This window comes from Coloeus monedula, assembly GCF_965178545.1.
Source record: "Coloeus monedula genome assembly, chromosome: 17".
Lineage (NCBI taxonomy): Eukaryota > Metazoa > Chordata > Aves > Passeriformes > Corvidae > Coloeus > Coloeus monedula.
In genome coordinates this window covers 542553-569243 of record NC_138797.1, presented here as the reverse complement: position 1 = coordinate 569243, position 26691 = coordinate 542553, and the positions used below count along the sequence as shown (strand labels likewise).

The window sequence follows — 26691 nt, the reverse complement described above, 5'->3', positions numbered from 1 at the left end:
AGGCCTTTCAGCTCCCCCCTAGCCCATGCAGGTCCCAAGCAGGGGTGGCTGGCCCCAGTGTGCCCCAAACACTGTTCTGCCTTCAATCCAACACTCCAGACTCCACTTGGCTAAGACAAAAGCAACCTGTGCATCCAGACCCTTCTTGCCAGTTGCCCAGAGCCAGCGATTGTCCCAGTAGGGTAAGGAGAGGGAATTAGAGATGCCTTGCAGCCTACAGAAACAAAAAGTGCGCTCCCAGGTCCATCTAGGGCAGAGCTTGAGGCAGAAGAAAAGGGTTAGACCAGCACTGCCCACAGGAACTGCTGGGTGCAAGGGCTCCCTCCAGGCCAGGGGAGAAGAGCTCAGTACTTCCTTTGTTTCCTGTGAACTTTCCAGCACTGAACATTGAAAGGAATTGAGCTGCCTCCTGAGCATGCTTGGCTGCAGCAGGCATGACCAGACAGCAGCACTCCAGGGCCCAGCTCTCCTCAAGCAGCAGCCAGAGTGCTTGTGGTGAGGGCCCAGGCTCAATGTGCAGCAATCTTGGCTCTGGGAGAGCAGCCCAGGCTGACAGGGCTGGCAGGAGACAGCCCAAGGAAGGGAGCTGTGGGTGACAATTCTCCATGGGAACCAGAAACATCCCTTGAAACAGCTGCCAGAGCGAGAGAGAGCAAGGGATGCACAAAGGAGCAGGCAGAAGCACAGTTGTGTGCAGCAAGGATGGGGAAAGGAACATGTCAGGTTCCATTTCAGCTCTCTACCAGTCAGTGCCCATCCCCAGCAGCCCAGCTCCTCCTCACGCATGGCTCAGCCATGACCAGAGGGAAGCAGTGGCCATCGCTGGCCTCGCTCATCACTGTGGGGCTGGTAGGGCAGCACCAGACCAAGCCCAGCAGCATGACTGGGGCTGGAAACTGGGCACTGGTGGCTATGCCATGAAACAAGATATGGGCCCATCCCACCAGCCTGGAGGTGTCACCTTCTCGTAGGGAATCTGTGGGGCAGCTGGTGAGTGGCCCAGAAGTGCTGGGCAGCACCTCCTGTGCCTGTGGGGACAGGGGCAGTGTTCGCCTCGCCACCCCACACCCACAGTTGCCCCAGGCCAGGGGTGCTGCTTCCTTCACAAGCCCCTTCCCTGGTGCTGAGGCGGAGGTGCCAGTGCCTCTGGCAGCAACACCCTGGCCCTGCAGAGCCTCGGCACCATCCACTTCCTCAAGACACCTCAGAGCTGTGGGAGGGAATGCAAATCTTTGCATCTTACAGGCTGAGGGCTGGAGCCCATCCAGGGTTGTTTAGGCACAGGGTGCTCCATAACACTTGGACTTCTGATTTGGATGATACGGAAGCATTAAATGAAACAGACTGCAAGGGGAAAGGCCCCTGATGTCCCTGCAGCCACCCATGAGTGGGGCTGCAGGCTTGGCTGGCATCGGTCAAGCAGGCTGCACCAGCACCCCTGCCCACCAGCGGCCGCTTCCAGCCCTGGCCCCTGCTGCCATCTGCACCAGCAGCCTGGGATGGGGAAGCAGCCATCCTGCCACATGGACCAGCCATCAAAGGCACCTAAGGAATTAAAGGGAACCTATTCAGGACGAGGAGAAAATCCGCACTGTTGATGCTGCTTCTGAGACCACTGGCTGTGCAACAGCATCAGTCCCAGCCTTTGCATTCCTCAGCTCTCGCAAGATGGGGATCAGCTGTAACAATTCAGGATCATAGAATGGCCTGGGTTGGAAGGGACCTTACAGATTATCTACTTCCAACCCCCTACCGTGTACAGGGACAACTTTCACTAGACCAGGCTGCTCAGAGCCCCGTCCAACCTCGACTTGAACATCCCCAGGGATGGGGTAGTCACAGTTTCTCTGGAAAACCCCTTCCAGTGCCTCACCACCCCCACAGCAAAGAATTTCCTCTTAATATCTAATCTTATATATATCTATATATATCTGTATTTGCTCCTAATACCTAATCTAAACCTACTCTCTTTCAGTTTGAATCAATTCCTCCTTGTCCTGTCACCATATGCTCTTGTAAAAAGTCCCTCTCCATCTTTCTTGTAAGTCCCCTTTAGATAGTACCCCTGATAAGGACAGTAGAACAGAACAGCATTTTACTCACTTGATAAGGATAGTAGAACAGAAAAACATTTACTCTTATCAAGGACAGTAGAACACAACAGCACAGCCTTGCAGAAATAGATAAAGGATGTAACTTAGGCAAACAGAAGTCAAGCAAAACACAAGCAGGATGCCAGCTCAGTTCTGCAAGGGTGACAAAGCAGAAGTTATGCAAAACAACGATATTGTGCTTACTCAAAAGCGGGGCTCGAGGAACAGCCACCTGAAATGGACACCAGACATTGAAGATGGACCCCAAAGAACCATATAAGGACTTCTGACAAGGGGTGGGACTGTGTAAAATAAAGCCAAGGAAGTGGGGATAGCTAATGAATATGTAATCAGTGGGTGTGATAAAATCCCTGTTCATCCAACACTCTTCACACTTGAATGGAAGAAGGATCCCCCCGAGTGACCAGCCTGCTACAGTAAAGAATGCCTGCTTCTGATACTCAAAACTGTGTTACAAAGTTTCTATCCGGCCGATTTCAGTAGCATTTCTTTAGGTAAGCCCCCTTTAGGAACTGGAAGGCTGCAGTTATGTCACCCCTAAGCCTCCTCTTTTCCAGGCTGAACAAACCCGATTCTCTCAGCCTTTCCTCATAAGAGAGGTGCTCCATCCCCCTGATCCACTTGGTGGCCTCCTCTGGACTGGCTCCAACAGGTCCATGTCTGTCTGGTGCTGAGGACTCCAGAGCTGGATGCAGCACTGCAGGTGGGGCCTCACCTGAGGGGAGTAGAGGGGCAGAATCCCCTCCCTTGACCTGCTGCCCGCACTTCTTTTGATGCAGCCAGGACATGGTTGGTTTCTGGGTGCCAGCGCACACGGCCGGGTGTGTGCAGCCTCTCATCCACCAGCACCCCCAAAATCCTTCTCAGCAGGGCTGCTCTCGATCTGTTCCTGCCCCAGTGGGGATCGATACAAGGATTGATAACCTGATCCACACTTCCTTAAAGATCAGCTCTGTTCCACTCCCTTGTCCCAGAGGGCAGTCTCCCAAGGAATCCCACTGACTATCTCCCTGAAAGGCTGGAAGTCTGCTTTCCGAACACTCAGTGTCAGCACCGTGGCCTGCGATCCCTGGGAGCATCAGGTGTCACAGCCTGGCATGTCCCAGGACAGTGCTGGTCCCAGTCAGCAGTGATTGCCTCCAACTGGAGCAACCAGAAGCCTCTGGTGCAGGCCCTGCCATGAAAGGGCCAACAAATGCCGGCCTGTGGGACCGAGGCACACAGCCAGGGCTCGCACAGGCAGCACAGGGACAGAAAGGCAAGGAGACCAGGCTGCTTCCCACCAAATGCTGCCAGCCCAGAAACTATACTCCCAAAGCTGCTTGGTTTGTCTTGAGGGGAAAATGCTTCATGTTATGCTCCTGAAGCCCACAGCAAGCTCTGACCATGCATGTAGGACTGTGCTGCCAAGTACAGTCTGCAGTGAGAGCCTGGCGCACTGCCATGAGCCAGGGAATGGGTTTTTTCTACTACCCCTTGATGAGGTTCAGTTTATCCTGGCTTCTTATCAACAGGAAAAGCCTAAGAAAGCAGTGCCAGCTTGTGCTCCTGCATGGCTCCAAAGCACCCTCGCTGCTTTGCCTGCGGCAGCCCGGCTGGTTCCTCGTGGCAGGCAGGAGCTCACTGTCCCCGTGCAGCTGCTGCCGGAACATCGGCCGCTGCCCCTGCGCACAACAGAAATCGCCTCTGCTTCCAAAGGGTGAGGGGCTGAAGGGCCGGTCTCACACTGCTGGGGACACAGCACTCACTGCAGGGAGCTCTGCTGCAGCAGCAACCTCGGCCCGAGTGGGCTGAGACACAGGTATCCATGAGCCAACAGGCTGCCCACAGCTGTGACTGGGCTACTGGCCACTGTGCAGCAATGGCCAGCACTGACATACCACCACACTCAGACCCCCTTCGCAGGGGAGGAACATGCGTAGCTGCAGGAGCCTGAAGCTGGCAAATTGTAGCCCTGGGACATGCTGCAGCTGGGCAAGGCAGGCTGCTCTGGGCTGGTCCGGACCAGCCGGGGGCTGCTCTAAGCAATGCTCTGACCCTGAGGGGGCAGGAGTGGGGCAGGGCAGGCAGTATCTCTGTACCCCGTCTGCCCAGGCTGGTCCAGAGACAGGCTGCACCCACACCACGATGAACCCACCTGTCACCCTGGCTGCCAAAGCACCTGGGGACATTCAGTGCTACAAACTCATAAGGTGTTGGGGAAAACCACGAATTTTGGTTAAATCCTGCTGCCCTCCTAAGCGGCTTCTACTTCTCAAGGTGTGAGGGGGGTGTCTTTGTCACATGCTCTGTACAATTCAGTTTTGCCATCCTCCCCCTGCAGAGCTCTCTTGGCCCAGCTACAGTCACCCTCTTCTCACAGGTGGGCTAGGCCAGCTCTCAGGCCACCTGCCTTATCCTGTTCAGCCTTCAGTTCATTCTTCCAACCCCACTGGCTATGGGGTGGCAGTAGGCAGCACGTAGCATCAGAGGTACCACAGGGTAGTAGGAGGGTTTCTGCTCTGTTCCTTTTCCCTTTACAAACCACTGAATGCACCCTGGGACAACCTGTAGGCAGACACCAAACTCCGCCAGTGCTTTACAGTCTCCTCCAGGAGCAGGGACAGCCCCCAGTGGCAACATGCACATGGCTGGTTCTCCCATGCTTTACTGGGTACATCTTGAGACTTTCCTCAACTTTTCTGCCTCCATTTCCACTTCAGCATCTCAGATGACTGCAGGAACCAGCCAGCAGCTTTCTTTCCCGACCCATGCTGTGAAAGCAGCAGTATCTTCCCTGTATTTGGCTTCCTTGCCTTTAACCAGTCACTAATTTACAGAAAGGCCTTTTATCAGGACAATGCTTCACGTGTTTACAAGCATTCAGTGAGAAACTTCCTCAGCTGCTGGTTGGGAGCCCATAAGCCTTGCACCACCCCAGCCCAACTTCAGCCCTGTGACCCAGTTATCTTTAAAATCCCCAAGAGGTTGTAAGGACTAACTCTGCTTTGAAAAAGTCATGCTCACTATTCACCAGCATAGTATTTTCAGAAACAAAGTGTTTATTATAGTTCCTAACTATTACTCAATACCTAAATGAACCTATTGGCCTTTAGTTTCACATTTACTCCCCTCTCCCCTTCCATGGCCCTAATGGGTGATGGCCCCAACGCTATTTTTTTTTTTAATTTATTTTTTTAAATTTTACTTTCCCAAATCTCATTGTGTTCCTTTACAATTCCCGAGTAACAGGGAAAAACAGGTGGCTTATGTTACTTTGCTCAGAAACGTCTTTACCACTCCCTTTAAGGGCAACCCTCTAACCCTCAGAGATGACTCTGGGTAGGGAGCCTGTTTGACTGAGCTGTTCTGCCAATGCTCAGTTTCCACAAGCCCTCACTTGGCACCATATTTACCCCATGACTCCTCTTAAAGGCTTTTTAATCCTGAAAGAGTTGGAAAAAGATTTTTTATTAGACTCCATGTCTTTAGTGGTTCCTAAAAATCTGTGATGCGCTGCCTTGCTACAGGGTTACTTTGAAATTCAGAGTACATATCCTTTTTCTTACTATCGCTTTTTAAAACTAAATAGAAACATAATTTTCCATTCAACTGCCCATTCTACACGTCTTTTTACATGTCCACCTAAGCAACCTTGTTGCTTCTGGGTATTTTGGAGGGGGGAAGAAGTAAAGATGATGACTTCCAGGTTTTCGTAGATGATGCCCATCTCTGAACCTCTGGTAACCCAATCCAAGCAGCCTCTACTTCCCCAGAGCACTTTTTATCCCTAGAACCATGCCTTTGCACTGTCTCTGAACTGGCATTTTTTTTGGTGATGATTGTAATGATTTCACACTTCCAGAATACACTTTTATGTAATGGTTTTTTTATTCACAGAGTAATCTTCTATAAATTACATTTCATAGAGTCCCTCAGCATCCCTGGAGCACGAAGTCTTGTTCCATGTGTCTAACTACTGTCAAATAGAAGGTCAGGAGAAAAAAATGTTTAAAACCTCCCCAGAGAGCTGTGGAGGCTAACAGAGCACACTTATAATTGCACGACCCCATTCTATGGCAAAGCCAAGGTCAGGGTGGGCCTTAATGGTGTGGTGTGTTTCCTTAATTTAAAATTGCTTTGTTTCATTTATAGTCTCAATTTGAATCCTGAATTTTTATTCAGGACTTGGGGGAAAACACCACCAGGAGGTGGGAGGCAAAGCGGCTCCTGCCCCTGTTCCTCTAAGGGGTCCCTCCCTCTCCCAAAATGCTGAGCCTGTGGGATGCACTGGCTGCTCCGACCCACGAGGCTCACACAGCACCCCGACCCTCTGCGAGCCCTCCAGCAAAGCTGGGTTCACAGGGATGTGAAGGGACAGTTTACAAACTCCCCTTGGTACCTGCACGGGAGCTCAGGAGCAGTAAAATTCAGCAGTGTTTTCCCCACACCTGCTCAGGGCAAGGACGAGCTCAGGCCAGTGGGTGAGCCAGGCCTGTGGTGAGCAGGGACAAAACCCTCAGCCTCACCTGCCTGCGCCAGGTACCTGCAAAGGGAACAACAGTGAAGAAGAGGAAACTGCAAAGAGAAGTGGGGAGGGGAAGAAGCAACATCTGCTGCCCCATAAAGGTAGCACGGATTTACACAGCTTATGCACTTGCAGCAGCAGCAGTAGTAATAATAATAATAATAATAATAATAATAATAGTAATAATAATATCTGTGAGAGGCAGGAGCAGAGAAGCTCCCCTGGACCCACATGGCAGAAGTCCCATGCCAGCATTGCCAGGAGGTGTGATGGGGATGAAGGAGATGCTGCATCTGCACTGCTGGGTGTTGGAGCCTGATCCATATCCAAACCCTGCACTGTTCCACAAGTTTGGGTGTGGGAAAGAGAAAAGACCAAAAGCTTCATGCCCACCCCATAATCCATTGTGTAGGCTTTTTTCTCCAAAAGCACAGTGTTCCCAGCAGGACAAAGCTCTGCCATGCCTCAGGATCTGAATGGCAGCTCTGTCCAGCAAGGAGGCAACAGATGAGCCCTTCTAATGGTCACAACACCAAGAGCAGATCCACCTCCCCTGGCAACCAGGCTCAGACGACATCCACACAACAGAGTCTTGCCAGGCAGTGTGACCACAGCCAGCAGCAGTGGCCGTGCCACATGCCACCTTGCACCCAATTGCAAGGACAATTCAAGCCCCATTTGCTGCAGGCTTGGCCATGCTTTCCTGCAGCCTGCCAGGAGAGTTCTGCAGAAGCCCGCATTTGGGTCTAGGGCATGCATCAAACCCCCCAGAGATCTGTTCTGTATGTGGAGTGTCCACAGGGACCCTGACTGCAGGGGCCATCTCCATGCTCTTTAGGCACAGACTGATGCCTGGGGGCTGCCCAGCACCCCCACTACCCATTTCCCCCCACCAAAGTCACCAGCCAACCTGCTGCTCCACCAGCAGGGCACCATGACACAGCTCTGCCTCCCTGAGAGGCTCAGGCTGGCTGTCACCAGCCCAGTCTATCCACACAGCTGGCCACAGAGCCCAACAGGAGCAGAACAGGCAGCTTCTTTCACACAGAAGGTTTTGGCAGGCTGGTGAGCCAAACCAGCCCCATCCCCACCAGCAGTGTGCACAGCATGGGCTGTTGGGTTCTGTTTGCCCGGTGTCTGCACCCCTTGTTTCCAGCTCTTAATCCAATGCAGCAAGAAGCTAAAAATATACAAGTGCCACCTTCCATCATGTCTCCGAGCAGGCTCTGCAGTCACCATGGGATGTGCATGATGGAGGTGGGGCCTGGCTCTGTTCCCAAGATGCTCCACCACAATGCAGCCCGCAACAACTACAGCTAGGAAGCTCCGTCGGGTGACTGGGCCAGCCCGGTCCCAGCGCCCTGGCACAGGGAATGGGTGGGGCAGAGGGCAGTGCTGCTGCCCTGCGCTGTCCAGGCTGTCCTCCCCACTCAGTTCTCTCTGGCAGGGAGGAAAGCCTGTGCAGCCCTTGGACGCTGGGGGAGACCCAGCACTCCTGGCTCTGTGTGCAGGAGAAGGGCACCCTGGCAGCTCACTGCTCTCCCCACCCTTCACCCTGACAGAGTGAGTGCCCAAAACTCCTCCACGCACCCAGCGCCCAGGGTCATCACACCTGACAGTCTCATCATGACAAAAAAAAGCCCACAGACACAGCCTGGGACAGAACCACAAGTGCCCCCAGGCTTGGACAGCCCTGCCCCCTGTGCCAGCTCCCACTGCTCTGGATCCCGCTCCAGCCACGGGGAACTCTGGTAAAAACCCCCAACAGCATTTCCAGTACGTGAGACAGCAAAGCTCACTTTCACATAAACAGACCCATAAAACTCAGGAAAATCCTTCATTTAATGCAGTGAGTGCTTGAAGCAAAAACAAGCAGAGCTCCCACCAGATGCTCCCAGGGGCCTCCCTCTTGCAAGGGCTGCCCAGCAGCCACATGGTGCCTGCAGCCCTGGGCTGTTCCCCACTGCCTCCCACTGCTGTCCACACACTGCAGGGGATACAGCCATTCCCACCACTTCCAAGCCAAGGCTGGGAAGTCTGAAGAGCCCTCCAGAAGAAGGCTAAGGGATCACAAGGCTTTCCATCTCTCTGTCTCCAACATAATTCTGCTCTGCTACCACAGTCCATGCAGGATGGGAGCATTTCCATGGCTCTAGAATAAGGAGATTTACAGGCACTGTGGGATAACTGCATTTATTTTAGTTCATTATTTCTCTGGTTATTTAACAAGTCAGAGTTTGGCAGAAATAAGGAGTAGAAGACCCTTCGGTGCCCAGGGAGAAGCAGGACACAGACAGGACAGGCAGTCCAGGGAATGATGGTGCTGAGCCCTCAAAGGAAATCCACCACTTGTCATTGCTCTCGGGGGTAACCAGGCACTCCTGTCCCACCTCCACCAGCAGACAAGGCACCCTGGCATGAAAACTTGTAAGTCATGAGACAAGTGACAGGTTTCACGAGTTAGTCACAGCTTGGTGACAAATGTACCAGATTTTTGTGCATTACTAAGGAAGAAGAGTTGTGGAAACACAGCCCCTGCCTTTGCTAACTACAGCCCCTCAGACAGCGTACCAGTTGGCATTGCCATCATAATTTGCACAGGAAGAGAGGTACTGCTGTGGGGGGCACCAAGGGGGCACAGAGAGGAGCTCCTCCCCAGACAGCCCACTTCGAGACCCCATCTCTCCAGCTCAGGTTTCCTAATCCACTGGCAGTGGATATAGGCAGGACAAAGCACTGACCTAGGACAGCCAAGGGCTTGGGAAGGGAGGGAGCACATCCAATACTTTTTCCCAAAGGCAGTTGACAGCTCTCCTGCCATCCCTCACCAATATGAAGGGTACCAGCATTTTGCCAGCCTTTTCACGCTTGGGCCTGAACCTACAGCTACATGATGCCCAACAGGGAGTTTCTGCAGGTGAGAGGCTGGCAGAGAAACACAAGACTTTTGAAAGCCTTGGAACCACATAAGCATCTCATCTTCTCCAGACAGACTTTCCAATGGAAGGCAACAGCCCCCCTTGGTGCCATGAGAAGTCTGTTTACAAGGTGTGGGCACTCCTGGGCTCAGGTGTCCAGAGCAATGTTGACCCCTTGTGAGTTTTGCCCCCAATGCTGCTCATCTGAGCATTACAGGGAGCCACCCACCCCTTCAACCAGGCACCCAGAATGCCCACAGGAGCCCTGCTTGGCCAGGCTTTCTTCCAAACACTGAATTTGGGAATGCTGCACTCTACCCCATGACATGCTGCAAGCATTGTCCTGTACTGCTGCTGGTTTAGAGCTCAGGAGATGAGCAGCTGGAACACTACCCCTCCTTGCTCACACCACATGCCTTTATCTTCCTCCCAGATTTTATCTGCAGCAGCAGCACAGAAAACAATTTGTCAGTTGAGCCCTCTAAAATTTCCAGTTGGTGGGGGAGGATGGTTCTGCTGTGCTTAAACCCCATGTCATTTCAGTCACCCCATCTCGAGAGCACCCAAACCTGCTATATTAGCCCAATGAGTAGCATGAATTTCTTACCTGGGCTTTGCTATCAGAGGAGGGTGATCACAGACCCACACCCCAAAGCACCCTGCTCTCCTCCAGGCCTTTGCCCTGCCCCATCAGGAGCAATCCAGCCATGCTGGTACACAAGACCTTCCATGCTTCCTCCCTCCTCCTCACCTTGAGGCTGGCTCTGCTTCTTCACAGCATCTTTAGAACACAGTTCTAAACTCACTACTTCCTACAGTACTGGTGCTCTGAACACACACCTAGTATCTGCAGCATCTGCCTTGCTGCAAGCCCAGAACAGCACGCTGACCTCTTCAAAACACTTCCCTCCCTTCCTCCTCCCATCAACCTGCCATGGCAGTGTGATCTGGGGTACCCTGAGCAGCACGTGCTGCTTCAGAGCTGGTTAGAAATGGCACTGGCTTGTGCTCTCAAACAGATTTATCCCTTAGCTCAGTGCACACTTTAATGGTTTTCCATTAAAAGCAGCAGGGACACAAATTAGCTCCAGGCAGACCAGTTTGTTCTATACCTCCAGCCATATTTCAGCCCCACAGGCAGAGTGAGACTCCATGCATGTAACAGGTCCTTTCCCCTCAGCAGAGTGCCAGCGGTCAGGCCCTTCCCCTGCACACAGTTAATATGGAGACCACTGGCTCATAAATCTCTGGGAGCAGCAGGTTGTTATTATCCAATGCAGCAATCCAGAAATGGCAGCTTTGTGAGATGGGATTTTTTCTGAGTAAGGGAAGAAAATTCCCTGTCCAAGCTCTCACAGCTCCCAGACATGATCTTCCCGAACCTCCCAGCTGGTATGAGTCCTGGTGTATCATGTCAGTAACAGTAATCACAGCAAACATGTGGTTTTGTAATGAGATTACAGCAAGAACCAGTACTATGGACTTCAAGACAAAAAGAAGGGCTGTTCCTCCACTGGGGACAGCACCAAGTCAAGAGCATTTCCACTACTGAAGATAAACTCCACCTTGTTCAATGGCCCCATCAGGCTCACCCACTCTGGGGTGCAGCTCAGGTCAAACTTCAAGGAGCTGAGCTGCACCCCCGTCTGGCAATTCAAGACAACACTCCCCCAGCCTCCTTCCCACCATACATCAATTGAAACCATTTCCACATGGGACATGGTCTTCAGGCCTTGACAGCTGAATTGGGAGAAGGAGAGAGGGTCACAAACCTGCTTTTCTTTTTTCTGTATTTTCATTATCATCAAATCTGGGATGAATGTTATTTCTGCAAGACACAACACAAAAAAAAATTCACAATGATGAGACTGCTGAACCTGAGGCACTTCATCCTTCCAACTCACCCCTCCCGGAGGCCAAGCCAACCCCGGGGCTGCTGAGAGCAATAAAACTGCTGGAATGAAACTCTCAGGGACAAGCTTGGGGACATCTGCTCTGCTGAGCCATGGAAAGAGCCCAACCACAGATATCCCCCACAGCTCAGTGCTGCCTGAAACCCACTGGCCAAGACTAACATGGCAGCCGCAGTCTCAGCAAGAAGCAGCACTCCTGGGGCAAGCACAGAACACACTCCAACTCCTCAGAGCCTCGGGTATAGCCCAGGCCCCGCTGAGAGACGTGTCGGACACTGCCAGCCCTGCAGCAGCAGAGGGAAGTAAACAAACCAGCCTCTGCCAAGCAGCAATGACAGCAGAAAGAGACTGGAGAGGATGCAGGAACTTGAGGCAGGCTGCAAGCCCCATGACTGTGACCACAGAAGAGCTGCTATGGGGACGAAGATGGGGCAAGCAAGGAGGAGAAGAGCCATGTCTTCCCAGAAGCAGCCCCCGGTGCAGCGCTGGGGCCAGGCTGGCTGTGTCCCCAGGCCTGTGCCCCCATGGTGGGGAGGATGCTGCATGAGTAGCACCCACCTTGCAGCCCACAGGGCAGGATGGGCTGAGGGAGGAATGATTTCCAAGCAACTCCCCTACACCAGGCCTGATCAGAGGGGCTGCAGTTGCAAGTCCAGCTCTTAGCAGCACCTTAGTGCCAGAGGCAATGAGGTCCCCACACTGTACCCCTCTGGCGGACCAATGAGGGCTCTGTGGCAATGCAGCACCATGAGAGCTCTCTGGGGCAAACAGAGTGTTCCCCCAGGATCCCTGCAACAGTGGCTGTGGCCCAGCTCGGCCAGCAGCACTTTTTAGCTGGTCTCTGCAATGGCCACAGCTCCCAGGCACTGCCAGAGTAGCTATATCCAAACACAGAGGAACCCAGAACCCCCTCCTGGGCTTCACACACCCTCAGGACCAGGCCAACCTGCCCAGGCCTGATTTCTCTGGGGACTGGGCATAGGTTGGACACTGCCAGATGCAGGAGAAAGCTGGCCTCACTGCCTCCCTCCCACCAGTGCTGTGGTGGCAGGAAGGCCAGGAGCAGCCCTGCCACATGCAGCGCCGGTCCTGGGTGGATGGGGCGCTGCTGCAGCTCCCCAGGATAAACACGCTGTGACAGTCAAGTGGACAGCGTGAGGTCACAGTCCACGCCCTCCCCACAGCAGCTCCAGCCATGGCACACTCAACACAGCCATCGGCAGTAGATGCTTTTTGGGCAGCCAACCCTCAGCAGTTGTCTGCTGCACAGTGCCAGCAACAGGTGCCAAAGAGCACAGAAGTATTTGACAAGTGTTTTAAGACAGAAGTCCCACAAACACCTGCCTCTCCTTTCCCTCCAGTACCATGCAAACCCCACTCCATGAGCCATGAGCCATCAGACTTGCTGGCACAAGGGAGCAGCTTGCACTGCTGCCAGCCCACAGGCCAGCCCCAGTGACACCCCGTACCCCCATCGTGTCTCCCTCCTTGGCAGGAACACCAAAACCCAACAGGTCCTACAGGTGGGCACTTCTCAGGCCAGCATGAGGTGACCAATTCTGCATGCTGATGCTGGTCCATGGCTCATGCCATCATACTGAAGAGGCAAAGGCTTCTAACTCTGATCCTGGCTACATGACACAGGCCAGCATGGCCCACATCTAAGTCAAGCTAGGTGACAGCAAGGAAAGGCACCCAGTGCCACGACCTGAGCAGGGAGGAGTTTCACGGCATCTGTGGACAAGATGACACAGGACTCTTTCTCATGACTAAACCTGTCCCATACAGACCCTCCTGTACTGCTGCAAATGTGTCCCAGGAGGGCCCAGAGAACACAGGGCTAAGTCAAGCTAGAAGACACGTGCAGCTGCAGTAGAGGTGCTCTCCAGGAAGGACCATGCAGAGATTTCAGACCAAGTGGGAGCAGCAGCTCGGAACAACCCTGCTGGGCTCCAACAGAGAGCAGTCCCATCCCAAGGGTGTGCCTGGAGCCAGATGTGTAGGAGACCTGGGTTTGGTTCATCTTTCACAGCGGTCTCTGTGCTGCAGGAGGCTCCAAGGTGCTCAGCTTAGCCCTCCTTGCCAGCAGCACGAGTGCACTGCTCTTGCCCCACCTGCCTCAGCTTGGCCCCCAGCAGGGCCAGCCAGCATCCACCCAGCCGAGCTGCTCCTACCCTGGCTCTACTTCCCAGTCCTGCCCTCACAGATTTTAGAAACACCACATCATAGAATATGCTGAGTTGGATCGGACCCATCAGGATCATCAAGTCCAACTCCTGGCCCTGCACAGAATGCCCCAAGAATCCCATCATGTGCCTGAAAGCATTGTTCAAACACTTCTTGAAATTGGACAGGCTTCATGCTGTGACTTCCCTGGGGAGCCTGCTCCAGTGCTCAATCAATTTTCTGCTGGAGTAACCCAGAAGATGGATCTGGGGCACTCCAGCTCTTGAGGGAACTAGCACTCTCTTCCTGCTGTCTTCTTTCCATCATCAAAAGGCTGTGAAGTCCCTCAGAACCCTGGCAAGGCATGGGATCCCTTCTGTTCTCAAGGAGCTCTTCCCACTACTGTCTTGCCACAAAGAATCACTTGACAACTAAGTACCTGGCACACACCAAGGGATTTTGCAGGCCAGCCAGCTTGCTGCTCCCAGAGCCAGAGCAGAACCTACACCACCCAAACAACCTTCAGGCTGTAGGCTGAGCCCTGGCACGTGACATTACAACTCTAAGGTTCTTGTGCATGTCTCCAGCTGATATAGCTGTGGGGACAGCACCAGGACAGAATCCAGCAGCACAGGACTCCCCCACAGCAGGAAAGCAGGACACTGGTAGCATCCATCTGCACCCCTCTGGGAACCACTGCATCTCACCAGTGCAGCTTGGTCCACCTCCAAAGCCTGGGGAAAGGCCACTGCCAGCCCAGTGAGACTGGGGGCATCTGTAGCCCTCTGCTCCTATCCAGCAGAGCTAGGGTCCCACATGGAGCACACAGGAGGTTTCACTGAGACCCAAGTGATGCCAGGGAAGGAGAAAGGATCAGACATTGTCTGCACGGCAGCAAAACTTCTGGCAAGCTAAAGTCAAGATAAATACCTTGCTACAAGTTCCTTGTCATGGGGCTAGTCCAGGCTGGACGCCTCTCATTGTGCGGCCCACAAGAGGCCTATCACTCAACTCTAGGTTTTCAGGGTGCTTGGTTTTTTTTTAACAAAAAGTCAAATTAAAAAATCATATACTGTGCATCATACACATCGAGTGGCCTAAGCCCCAGCTCACTGCCTTTTGTACAGTGTTAGCTCAGGCAGCTGCAGCAGCTGAATGAGGGTGGAGGATGCCTGGACACTTGGTGCTGCAGTGAGCAGCCCAGCTCTGCTGCCTCCAGAGCCCAGCAAAGGGCTGCAGGGCCCTGCTGCCCTCAGCCCTGGTGCTGTCCCACAGCCCTGGCCCCTGCTCCCGTGGGCTGCTGTTCCAGCACCACCCTGCCTGTTCCTTCCCAGGCACCAGCATCCAGGTAGGGCAGGATCCCAAGCAGGCAGCACTGGGCTGGCAGGGCAAAGGCTGCGGGCAGGGGAGGGCAGCCAGCGCCGGGAGACAGCGCCCAGAGGAACGAGCTTTAGCTTTGCATCATGAGCCTCATCACCAGCAGCAGGAGGCCAAGCACAGCTTCTTCACCAGGATAGGGAGCAGGCAGCTGGACTCTGCCACATGTCTAGTGGTCCCAAGAGTGGATGTGAAGGGCAGGAATGTTCCTGAGCTCTCCAGCAGAAAGGAGAGCTGGACCCTCACTGCCAAAGCCTGTAGCCTGTCATTCTTCTTCCCACGGCACCTTTGGACAAGGTTGTGGGGCAGGGTAATCTGCCCATTCCTAATATCTGTTTTCTTCAGGATGAGCAGCATGACTCAGGAATAACTTTTCCCAGGTTAAGGTCAGTATCAAGGAAGGCCTTTCGCAGTTCCCTGAGTGTGGTAGGCTGCAGACAAGCCCCAGCTTTGGGGGTTTACAAGAGGCAGCACAGAAGCCCAGTCACTGGGGGAGCAAAGCAGGGCTGGCAGCATCGGCACACAGCAGTGCAGGAGGAGCTCTTGGCCAGCCCACTGGCACGCTCTGAATGAGGATCTGGACCAGAGGAGACAAGGGCACGGGTTCAAGAAAGGACATGAGACAGCAGAGCACGGGAGGGGGTTTCTCCCTGACCAAAGCAGAGCAGTCACTTCTTGGCACAGACCTTTGTTTCTACTCAGACTCACATCTATGGATAGCTGTGGGAGACACAGCCAAACCCAGAGGGGACTCCTGCACAGCACCCACCCTGATACCAGCAGAAGGCAGCTACCAGGCCATGTGCCTCTTCCTCTCAGCAGCAAGGCCCACCCAGAGCCACAAACACAGCCACTTGCCCTTGGAAGGGAAGCACCAAGGAGTCCTCATCACTGGCCATAGCTCAGGACAGACTGTGCCCTGAAAGCGCTCGGCTCAGGCCACAGCCAGCATTGGACAGCCAGGAACAGAATGGGCAGACCCTCCTCTCTCTTAAAGAGCCAAGAGGAAAAATCTATAGGCCTTTCTTCTTCTGTCTGTGCCCAGCTTGAGCATATCAATCTCTACATAGGCATTACAGGCATTCATGTCCTATTGCTGTAGAGTCCAGCTGCTTGGCACAACAAGCACAGAAAGGGCCAGACCAGCCCCAGAGCAGGGTACTCCCATATTCAGCAGTGGGCCCAAACCAGCGGACAGGTCTTCTGTAGACTCTGTCCTCTCGTTCCAGCTAGTGACAGGCACACAACAGTATCACACCCACCATACACCCATGTATTTCCATAGAAATGGAGCCATCTGTCTTCATAAAATAAGGCTGGGATATCAGTTAGATCCAGAGGAGACAGTTTAACCTCAAGATCCACTTAAACTGCTCAAGGGTAGGAAGGCTCTACAGAGACACCTGGACAGACTCGATCAGTGGGCTGAGGACAACTGTGTGAAGTTCAATAAGGTGAAGCATCAGGTCCTACACTTGGGTCGCAGCAAGCCCCTGCAGCTCCAGGCTTGGGGAGGAGTGGCTCAAGAACTGTTTGGCAGAAAGGGACTGGGGGGTGCCAGCAGTGTGCCCAGGTAGCCAAAGAGATCAACAGCAACATGGCCTATATCAAGAACAGTGTGGCCAGCAGGACTAGGGAAGTGACCAATCCCCTGTACTTGGCACTGGTGAGGCACCTCAGATACTATGTTCAGTTTTGGGTCCCTCACTTCAAAAAGGGGACAAAATGACAGTTTGGTCCTGAAGCATGTCCAGGAAAGGGCAACATGGCTTGTGAAGGGTCTATAAAAAATGTCTTATCAAGAACAGCTGAGGGAGCTGGGTTTGTTTAGTCTTGAGAAGAGAAGGCTCATAGGGGGAACACATTGTTCTCTCCAGCTCCCTGACAGGAGGTTGTAGTGAGGTGGGGGCTGGTCTCTTTTGCTGTACCTGCAGTGAGAGAACAAGAGTAAATGGCCTTAAGTTGAGTCTGGGGAGATTCAGATTAGATATTAGAAGGAAACTTTTCACTGTTAGGGTGGTCAGGAACCAGAATAAGTTGCCACAGAGGTGGAGTCACCATCCCCAGAAGTATTTAAGGAACTGGATTGGGCACTGGGTGATGTGGTTTAGGGGTTAAAGTGGTAGTGCTGGGTAGGCCATTGAACTTGATGATCTTAAAGATCTCTTCCAACTTTGATGATTCAATGATTCTAACCAGGATACCCACCCTGACCACGTGCCAAGTCCTCCAAATGCAAGAAGAGGCCCTGTGAAGCCCGTACGGGTGTCAGGAGAGAGCCCTTGGTCTCCTGTTGTCTTGGGGTGATTTTATGATAATACTGTATTTCCCTATCGTCTGCTTTATGCCCAGAAATGGGTCCCATAGCTTTAATCTGGGTCCAGGAGAGGGGGGAGAGAAGCCAGACGACTTCCTCAGCATGGTTTGTGTTCAAGGACTCACACACTCCCCCGCATTCTCACCGCTGCAGAGCCGAGGGAGCACCTTCCTGCTTTTAGCCAGCCTCTTAGCTGAGGCAAGAAAATTTTCCCAGGACTGCATACCGAAATCCTCCAGTAACAACTTCTTCTTCTTCTGGAACTGTTTGGCTTAGCTGGGATCCGAGAACCAGATCATCGGACCCCGTGGACCAGCAGGGAGGCTGTGGCGAGGCCACATCCCGGCCTTGGGCCTCGGGAGGGGCCGAGCCAGCTACAGAGGGAACTCTAAAACCACCAGCTTTCTCCGCATCAAGGAGGTTTATTATCCAATATTACTCATTTTTTCTTTGCCCTGTTGGCACTCTGCTTGTTAAATAAATTTTTTTTTTTCACTTTCATCCAAGAAATTCCTTGTATTGGTGGGAGAGGGAGTGCTGAAACCTGCCTTCTTACAAGGAGATGTTCATTACAGGACATTTCCTCCTAAACTTGCCTCAAACCAAGACACCTGTCTGCACACAGAGCTGGCCACAGAGAGGGCACCCTGAGAGGATGACAGCACCCCAGGTCCTCACAGGGCCCTGCTCCAGCTCCTGGGATGACAGGCCATTCCAGTGTGTGGAAGGCTCCTTTAAACTGTGCTGGCAGGGGCCAGAGTCTCTGTGGCCAGCTGTGACTCCAGACACCAGGGAACCTGCAGCATTTAACACACTGTATTATTCATAATGCTCAGTTGGTTGAAACATGGCATTAATAATGCCAAGGTTGTGGGTCCGATCCCCATACGGCCATTCATTTAAGGGCTAGACTCAACGATCCTTGTGGGTTCCCTCCAACTCAGAATATTCTGTGATTCTGTGATCATCCTGTGGAGCAAGCATCTCTTGCCATCATCTCCTAGGGGACAAGCTGGACAGGAGGAAAAGGACACAATCATGTCTGCCTGGTGCTGTGGTCTGCTTTTGTCTGCTGCCTGGTCTCAGAGCCAGGAACTTGTCCAGCATCCTAAAGGGAAGCACACCACCTGCTAGGGAGCACCACCGCACTGGTATGCAGATATATATGCACAGAGAACCCCACTTAACAAGCTATTTCCATACTAATTAAGAATTTGCAGATTAAAGAGAAACTCTAATCTCAAATGAGACAGCCCAATTTTCTAAGTAAGCTTATGGTTTTCATATGGAGATCAACATGTTCTTACTAGCAGATCATGCAAGCACTGCAGGTTTATCGCCACGGCCACAAGTGGGAAGTTTTCATTTTCCATGTTCAAGTTTTTATGCTTTTTTACACCTTTTAACTGATGCATGCCCCACCCCGTGCTGCCAGCCTGCAACATCCCTGCATCAGGCAGGCATCAAGCACTTTCAGCAGCCAAGGACAGGTCTTCCATGAGGTCAGGGTACAACCTCCTCAGCAAGCCCCTAGTGCCAAGCACCACGCACATGCGGTGAGCATACCAACATGGCACACGCTGGCAGGCTGACCACACACTAGGAACTGTCTTGTTGCATTTCAAGAGATGAGCAGAGCAGTGCCGGAAGCTGTGCTTTGTCCCTCTTCATGAGCAGCCCAACTCGCTGTAGCATGGCCTCTACACAGCATCTGCTGCTAGCAGTGACGTTTTCAGTCACACAGTTTCAGGCACATCAGGTTACTATCCTCCTCCCTTGTTTTTTTTGTTCTGAATGCACAAGCTATCCCTACACCAGACCAAGTCCACATCATGCCAATATTTCCTTTTGCTCTTCCCTGAGCTCCTCCAGGAGTTGCAGCATCCATGCAGATTCCAAGAACATTATCAGAAATTCCACAACTGAGCCAGCACCAACCCAAGACCAAGCATGTGTTCTCCCTCTTCTACCAGCCTTCCCACACGAGTGGCCAAGGTCTCCTCTGCAGCTGGAGGACTGATTTTCCCAGCTCAGAGGCTGTTCATGTACTGTGGACATGCAGAGTACTCCAGACATGCAGCCCCAACACCAGTACCATGAGCACTCTGTGAAAGCAACCACAGGTCCCTGCGAGGAGCGATCTTCTATCTCATTTGTACACACAGCTCCATCCAGTGCATGTCCTGTAGAGTGGTTCACCTCGGTTTTCCCTCAGAAATGGGAGAAGATCTTCTCAATATGATCTTCAGAGAAAAGCAGCTGAGAGCAAAGGCACAGAGAAGCCACAGTGGCTCTGACTAGACAGCCTGTAAAGGGACAAGATCTCCAGGGCTTGAGGAGAACTTTTAACAGGCATTGCAGAAACACACTTGCCAAGTCTGGGAGAAGAGGTCAACATATGAAGAAAAAGGAATAAAGTCCTAGAGTGGTAACAAGGATATACACCCAAAGGCATGTGCGAACTACTCCTCAGCCTGGCTTAGCCACAGTGCTTGCAGGGCATCCGAGCTGGAGCCTAGGGAGTGCAGAGCCTCGGCTGGGCTGTGCTGCCCAGCACCCCAGTACCACATTAACTCGTCCACATGAGCAGAGACAAAGGAATACAACATTTGGAAGCCACAGCACTTGGGAGATGCTGTGGAACTGTCACAGACAGCTGTGAGCAGCCCCAAGGACTTTCCAGGACAAAGCCATCACAGATGGGCCACCATTGAGGATGCTTTTCAAGATCATACCTGATGGAAAGACAGACTGCCATTGCCTATATCCTGTTCCATGCCAGAAGGAGAGGTGGATGCTGGCATGTAAGCCAAAGTGCCTTTCCAGACTTTCCACCATACAACATGTCTCTACACCTAAGTATCCAATTTCCTGCTTGCTCAACACCACCTGCTGAAGATCTAGCTCTGAGGAAACAAAATGCACACTTGTGCACTTACCCTCAACCCGACTGATGCATGTGCTGGGCAACATAAGCACAGCACCAAGGACTCCATTTGTACATGCAGCTGCTACACCACTATCACACCAGGGAACTTGTGCTCCAACAGCCACCCAGCAGAACGAGAGCACCCGGACGAAGCCAAGCCAGGAGATGTTCTGAGCAGCAGGTACAGCCTTCTGCACACGGTGGGAGCAGGTATCAAGCATATGGCACCCAAGGAGTAGCTGGATTCAATTCTGAGCACGACAAACAGGTACTAATGCACACCCCAAGTGCAGGATCCTGGCAAGCAGGACTCATGGCTGGTAGGATTTGCTCCTACAGGGTCCCGCTCTGCCCTGCTACCTGCAGCACCTTGCTATCACTGTCCTGGGTGTCCCACAGGTCCCTTCAGCAACCCACAGCAGCGTACACTTCTGCAAACACAGCCTTGCCAGGCAAGGATGTTACAGCTACACAGGCAACATTCCTGGCTCCTATAAGGCTCTAAAGCATGGAAATGAAGCAAGCGGTGCTCAGACAATACCGTGACAGCATCAAGCCTCCTCAAAGAGGCCAGCTCACATAGGCTGCAGTTCTCCTCACATTGTTCTTCCATTGTTCCTTCCCTCCATTGTTCTAAACCACTACGTTTCCTTGAAATTCACTGTCCAGCTGACACCCCAGCCTCAGTTCATAATCCTTCTACTCAGACATCTTCCAACAGCCCATGGCACCATTCAACACCAAAGCTCCTACTGGGGCTGTCCATATGTCACACAGCATGGCCCTGCTCCTCTGTGCTTCAGAGAGCCTCCTCTCCCAGCTCTGTCCTGAGCTCCTGTGAGGGACAGTGTTGGAAAAGGAAGCCTGACTTTCTGCACCTACCTTGCTTCTGTCTTTATATTATTTTAGATTGTATTTTTATTTCTATCCTGTGTAGGGGGCTAAAAAGAGCAGACAGGCAGCCCCACAGTGCAAAAGCAGGAAGAATGCTGCATGTGAGGGACCCCAGCTCTCCTGCTGCTCTGCATACCGGGGGCTGTGCTTTCGGGAAGGCCAGCCTGAGGTCAGAGAGGACTGAAGGTGGAAAAAACACAGCATTCACCCTTTCAGTGCCCAGGAAAATCCAAGACAAAACTCTGCTTGGAGTGATCAGCAACTACACAGCACACCCAGTGCTTGCAAGGGCTGGCATGACTGAGCAAATGGGGCAAATTCAAGAGGCTGGGGAAGGCTCAGAGTAATCTGTACCCTAAGGAAGAGCTCTTCGCCTGAGCAGTTTGCCCAGCATGAGGGATACTGGGACCCACTGCACCTCACTTCAGAGCACATTGCCCAGAGGAGGTCCCCAGCCCTACCCAGAACAGCTTCAAGCCTCTTTTCTCCAATTGTGCTGAGCTGTCCCCCAATGGGAAAGTAACCCTGGCTTTTTAACAAGCCTCTGGAAGCACATCCCTGGCCACACTGCCTGCCCAGAGCAAGGACCAGCCCAGGAGAATGCTTTGCAGTCCCTCTGTTGAGTCTGACTACCCGGCAGAGGTACCACAGTGTTAGGCTGACCCAGCACACTTTGTTCTCAGACCCACAACTGTCTCAAGAGCTGAACACATGCAAAATACCACTGTTACCATCTGATCTGAGAAGTCCTTAGGCCACAGTAGGCTGGGTGAGAGGCACCTGTGGCAGCACCCTCCCAGCAGGCCCCAGCGTGTCCCACACGGCCACTGCCATGGTATGTGAGGTCCACAGAGAAACCCCCAATGCCACTGTGACCATGAGCCTGTGAGAAGCATTCTAAGTCACAGTGCTGCAAGCAGGAAATCTAAGACAAACCGCCACAGGACACCAAGGAATTCCTAGAATGTGGTTTGCAAAAATAGTTACAATGCTAATGTGCCTGTAACTTGTCACAGCGTGGAAACCACAGCTCTTCAGGGTCCCCCTTGGCCCACCAAACAGATCTCAGAGAACCTCAGACACATCACACAGCAGTCTCAAATCCACAACTCAAAGAAATCTCCTGGTTTAACGGGATATGCATATTTTGGCCAGGTTTTGAGACTTTAAAGACAACAAAATCTCAAACAATACTCTCTAATATGAATTAAATTTACATTCAGCATAGCAGTCTGTAAGCATAAGTAGCATTCGTTGTTTTGCTACTTCAATCTGGCTGGGAAGATGCTGCAACACACACCTCCTCGCCCGCAGGCTGAGAGCAATCAGAAGGAAATCCTGATGGATCAGCTCCAGCTGCACAAAGCTCCCAGACAAACACTAACGTGTCAGCCCAACAACCCTGCATTCAAAACTGTCAGTGTTTAAATTACCGTAGAAGAATAAATAATTCCTAATACTTATCACCTTCTGTGACAATGACAGCGAGCTCTGTGTGAAGGTTGCCCAGATCCAGCTCATTTTGGGAATGGCAGCACAAGTGAGCCTGCACAGGTGGGGACGTGGACTGCAGGAGAGGACCCACCACAGCCAGCCCTGCACTGGGGGCTGCTTACAGGGCTCCTCCCAGAATCCAGCCTGGGTCCCCCAACCCAGGACCCTGCCCAGGCCAGCTGTTAGCTCTGAGAATAGCTCAGATCAGCTGCAGAGGATCAAATAATTGCCCTGGGGATAGGAAATACCAACTATTTTCAGTTTTCTGGGAGCGCTGTTGGGCCAGGAAAGGCAGGGTGCAGGCCACCCAGCCTGGGGGGAGGAGGGCCTGACAGCTTGTTACACGCTTTCATTGCTGCTTATCCCAAGAAAAGGAAAAGGTTTCCAAGTGAGTTTAAACCTCACACTTGCTTTTTTGAAACCGTTTTCCAGACTGCAGTTTCACACTAGGAAAATATAAAATACGCAGATTTTCCACCCGAGGCTCAATCCTGACATCTCCCACTCCTACTTGCAGAGCAGCAGGGAGTGGGTGCAGCCCCGGTGCGAGGGGCACACAGAACTGCTGGTCAAGCTCCACAGGGCAGCCTGGATTGGAGCTCATACCCCTCATCACAGGCACTCAGCAACCTGCTCTTGGCTCCTTTTCCATCAAATCTTTGCAGCTTACCTTTAAAAAGCCACATGAGATCCCTAAAACTGTTTCACAGGCTGAAAAACTATTTGTGTCCGGAAAGAAGTTCCTTATGGCAGCAGGAGATGCCTGCTCCAGACAGTACTGCCTCCATGCCAGGGCAGCAGCAGAAGCATCTGCTGCCCACCTCTCAAAGCAGCACCTGTCCCTCTCTCCAGCCTGATGTCTGGGGTGCCCACGGCCTTTGCTGTATTTCAACCACACCATTGCACATCTCAGAAGGGTATTTAAAGGACACTGATGGCAACATTCAAAATGAAAATACCCTAGTGAAGGTCTGAACAAGCACTCCTAACTGAACTGAAAATCCTGCCCACCAATGCTGTATGCTAGCAGCAATGCCAGAATCCAAATCTGAAGCTTGGATGCAAAACTGGGAAGGAGCAGCCAGTCTGTGCTAGCATCCACATCCTTCAACAGCCCTGCTGACAAAGGCACGGCTGCCTGGCACCCCTCTCGAGCAAACGAGAATGAAGGGGAAAAGGCAAGTGAGTCAATGTTGCCCAATCCCTGTCCGACTTTTAAACAGCAGTTTTCTGACTTAAAAAAAAGTCCAGAAATATGCATATAAAATTTTAAGGAAGCCGAGCTCAACCTTGTTCTGCATCACTGGCAAGCCTGGGGAACAGGTCCTCCATGTGCACAGGACAGGTGTGGGACTGGGGCTGTAACAGCACTGCTGGAGCACAGAACACCCGGCCTGGGAGAAGCCTCTCCTGGCAGCTCTTGGCTGGGCTTCAGATATGAAATTAAGATTAGGGCTGAAGAAAAGCCAAAATTCATAGCTTGAGAGGGGCCAGAAAGGGCCCACTAGAAGAAAGTAGGGGCTGCCAAAGACCTGCGTTTGCAGACACCTTCCTGAAGAATGACCTTGACCCTAATAAGATTAGGGTTGGGATAATGCTGAGACAAATAAAGTCCAGAGCTGGAGCTGGAGTAGGGCTGCAAAAGTACACGGCAGCTTCCAAGAATGCTGGGCTGGGAGAAAACACTTGTCCAGATAATTGGTAGAAAACTTCTCTATGGCTTCTCACGAAAATCAGGGCTATGGCTAAGAAAAAGAAAACCCAGAGGTGCAGAGGAGGCAGAGCTCAGCTGAGCAAAGCAAGAACTGCATGAGGCCTCACCTGGGAAAAAGCCTTCATTAGGAAAAAGGCTGGGGAGCTTAGCTAAGGCTCTGCTGGAAAACCAGCATCAGGGTCCAGAGTCTAGTACTCATGTGGAGCTGGAAAGGGATGGCAAAAGCTAAAGGGGCTGGCCTGGGAAATGGTTCAGAAGGTTCCCTACAATTCAGCTGGAAAACAGCTCAGGTCAGGGTCTGGACACTGCACCTGGGGAGAGGGGCTGCCAAGAGACCCATGTGGGACACCTTTTGCCAGGAAATGGCTGCAGGCCCTTCCTTATATCCCTTCCTCACAGTGCACAGGCAAACACGGGGTCGGGCTCAGAAGCAGAATGCCTGGTGTTATTGCTGGAGCGAAGCTGGAAAGGAGCTGCCAAAGATAAGTGAGAGCAGCCCGGAGTCCCAGGATGAGTGAAGGCTTCGGAGTGAGCCATGGGTTAGGGGTCTTCACTGCAGTTCTTCACAAAAAATAAGAGGCTTGAGTGAAAGCCAGAGCTTACAGCTGAGCCGGGGCCTCACCAGGCAAGCAGGGGCTGGCAGGACAGCTGCGCTGGGTCAGTTTTCATCCCGGCAATGGCTATGGGGCCTTTTCAATTGTTCAGTGGAAAAATAAGAGCCAGTGCCAGGAGTAGGGTTAGGGCTGCAAGAGGGACAAAGCCTAAGCTACACTTGGACTGTGGCAGGAAAAGGGCTGCCAAAGCCAAGTGGGGGCTGCCAAGATACATGGGCTGGAAGAACTCTATCTGGATTTCCAGCTCTAAGACTCAATTGGAAAGCAAGAACTACAGTTAAGGCTAACAGAAAGTGAAAGCTTAGGGTTGCATTTGGAACAGGGTTAGAAATGGTATGCCAAAGATGTTTTTAGTTTGTCAAGAGCCCTTGTCTGGGAATCACCTCTGGTACAGCAGCTCTTGTCAAAAGGTTCAGCTATAAAATTAGGTTCAGAGTAACACTGATGGACAGAAGGAGCCTTGACATACAACTGAAATAGGGATGGCAATAGGCTGCCAAAGCAAAGTGGGGGCCTGCAAAGAGACTGGGGCTTAGAGAAGCCTTTGGTCTGGAAAATGGCTCAGCAGCCTTCTCTAGAGCTTCCCCAGAAAGGGAGAGCTAGGGTTGAGAGAAAGCCTGGAGCTGCAGGCAGAGCAGGGAAGGGGCTACCAGAAGGAAATGGTAGGAGACCCATGCTAGGAAAGTCTCAGGTCTTCCTACTTGGCTTCAGGGCCATGCCCACCTGTTCCCAAGAAAAGGAAGGCTAGAGACAGGACTGAAGGCTGAGAGCTGCCATTGGAGTAGAGCTGGAAGGTGGCTGCCAAACACTTGGGATGGGAGAAATTTTTATCCATGCAATGTCTGTGCAAGTGCCTGGGGGACCATGTCTCAGGTTCAGGAAGAGAATGAGGACGAGGTTTCAGAGAAAGACATTTCCCTATTGAAGGCAACACAAAGCCTGTGGTGGTGGGTCTTGGTTTGAAGTGTCCACCAAGGAAGGTGGGAACCTCCGTTGGAATGGAAAATGAAACGGTGGGAACCTCCGTTGGAATGGAAAATGTGACCCCCTTCCCTCCGGATTCTGATCAGTTTGAAATGAAGGGGCTTTCAGGCAGAGCTGCGGGAGAAGGAGCAGCAGCTCTTTGCTGCTGTGTGTGTGGGTGCCAAGGCACACAAAGAGCAGCGCCGGCAGCACCAAGGAGCAGCAGCAGAGCCCAGGGCCGGCCTCTCCCGGCCGCAGCCCTTTCCCCTCGCTGCAGCTCCGCTCGCGGCCGCCAGGGGCGCTGGTGGCTCCCGGCCGGGCAGGGCGGCTGCGGGGATTCCCGCGCCTGCAGGGGGCGCTGTGCCGCCAGCTCGGCCGCCTCTGCCCGCGGTGATGGCGGCCGGGCCGGCGGGAGGGATGGAAAAGGGGCTTCCTTGGCAAAGCCCCAGGGGCGGCCGGGCCCCTCGGGTGCCGCTCGGGAGCCGCAATGGAGCGCAGCAGGAACCTCGGAGCGGCGGCTGCCGCAGCACCGGCGGGCACGGGGGGCAGACAAAGTGTGGCAGAAAATTCCACAGCCGTAGCAGGAGCCGCGGGCTGTCCCGGCGGGCACGGGGGGCCGGGTTAACGTGCAGTGAAAGAGCCGGAGCAGCGGCAGAAAGCAGCGGGGCCCGGCAGCGGCAGCAGCCGGGAGCTGCTCCCTCCGGGAACGGGGCCGGGGTCCTCTTCCCAGTGAGGTCGGGCGTTGGAAAGGTCCCAGTTCAACAGCTGCAC

At 52.9% G+C, this 26691-nt stretch overlaps 1 protein-coding gene across 6 annotated transcripts in view; it reads right to left on the bottom strand.

Moving 5' to 3' along the window:
• The window catches only part of CHD6 (chromodomain helicase DNA binding protein 6), a 93680-nt gene that overhangs the window by 48145 nt on the left and 18844 nt on the right, over positions 1–26691 (bottom strand). For 4 of the 6 annotated variants that reach the window (XM_082292829.1, XM_082292830.1, XM_082292826.1 and 1 more), the window contains exon 2: positions 11312–11367. The exons of 1 other annotated variant lie outside the window; for it this stretch is intronic. In XM_082292829.1, coding sequence (XP_082148955.1) covers positions 11312–11344 — 33 coding nt within the window. In that variant the 5' untranslated portion in view covers positions 11345–11367. Of the gene's footprint in view, positions 1–6495; positions 6640–11311; positions 11368–26691 lie in introns of all 6 variants that reach the window. One more of the 6 variants, XM_082292828.1, reaches the window with a different exon arrangement.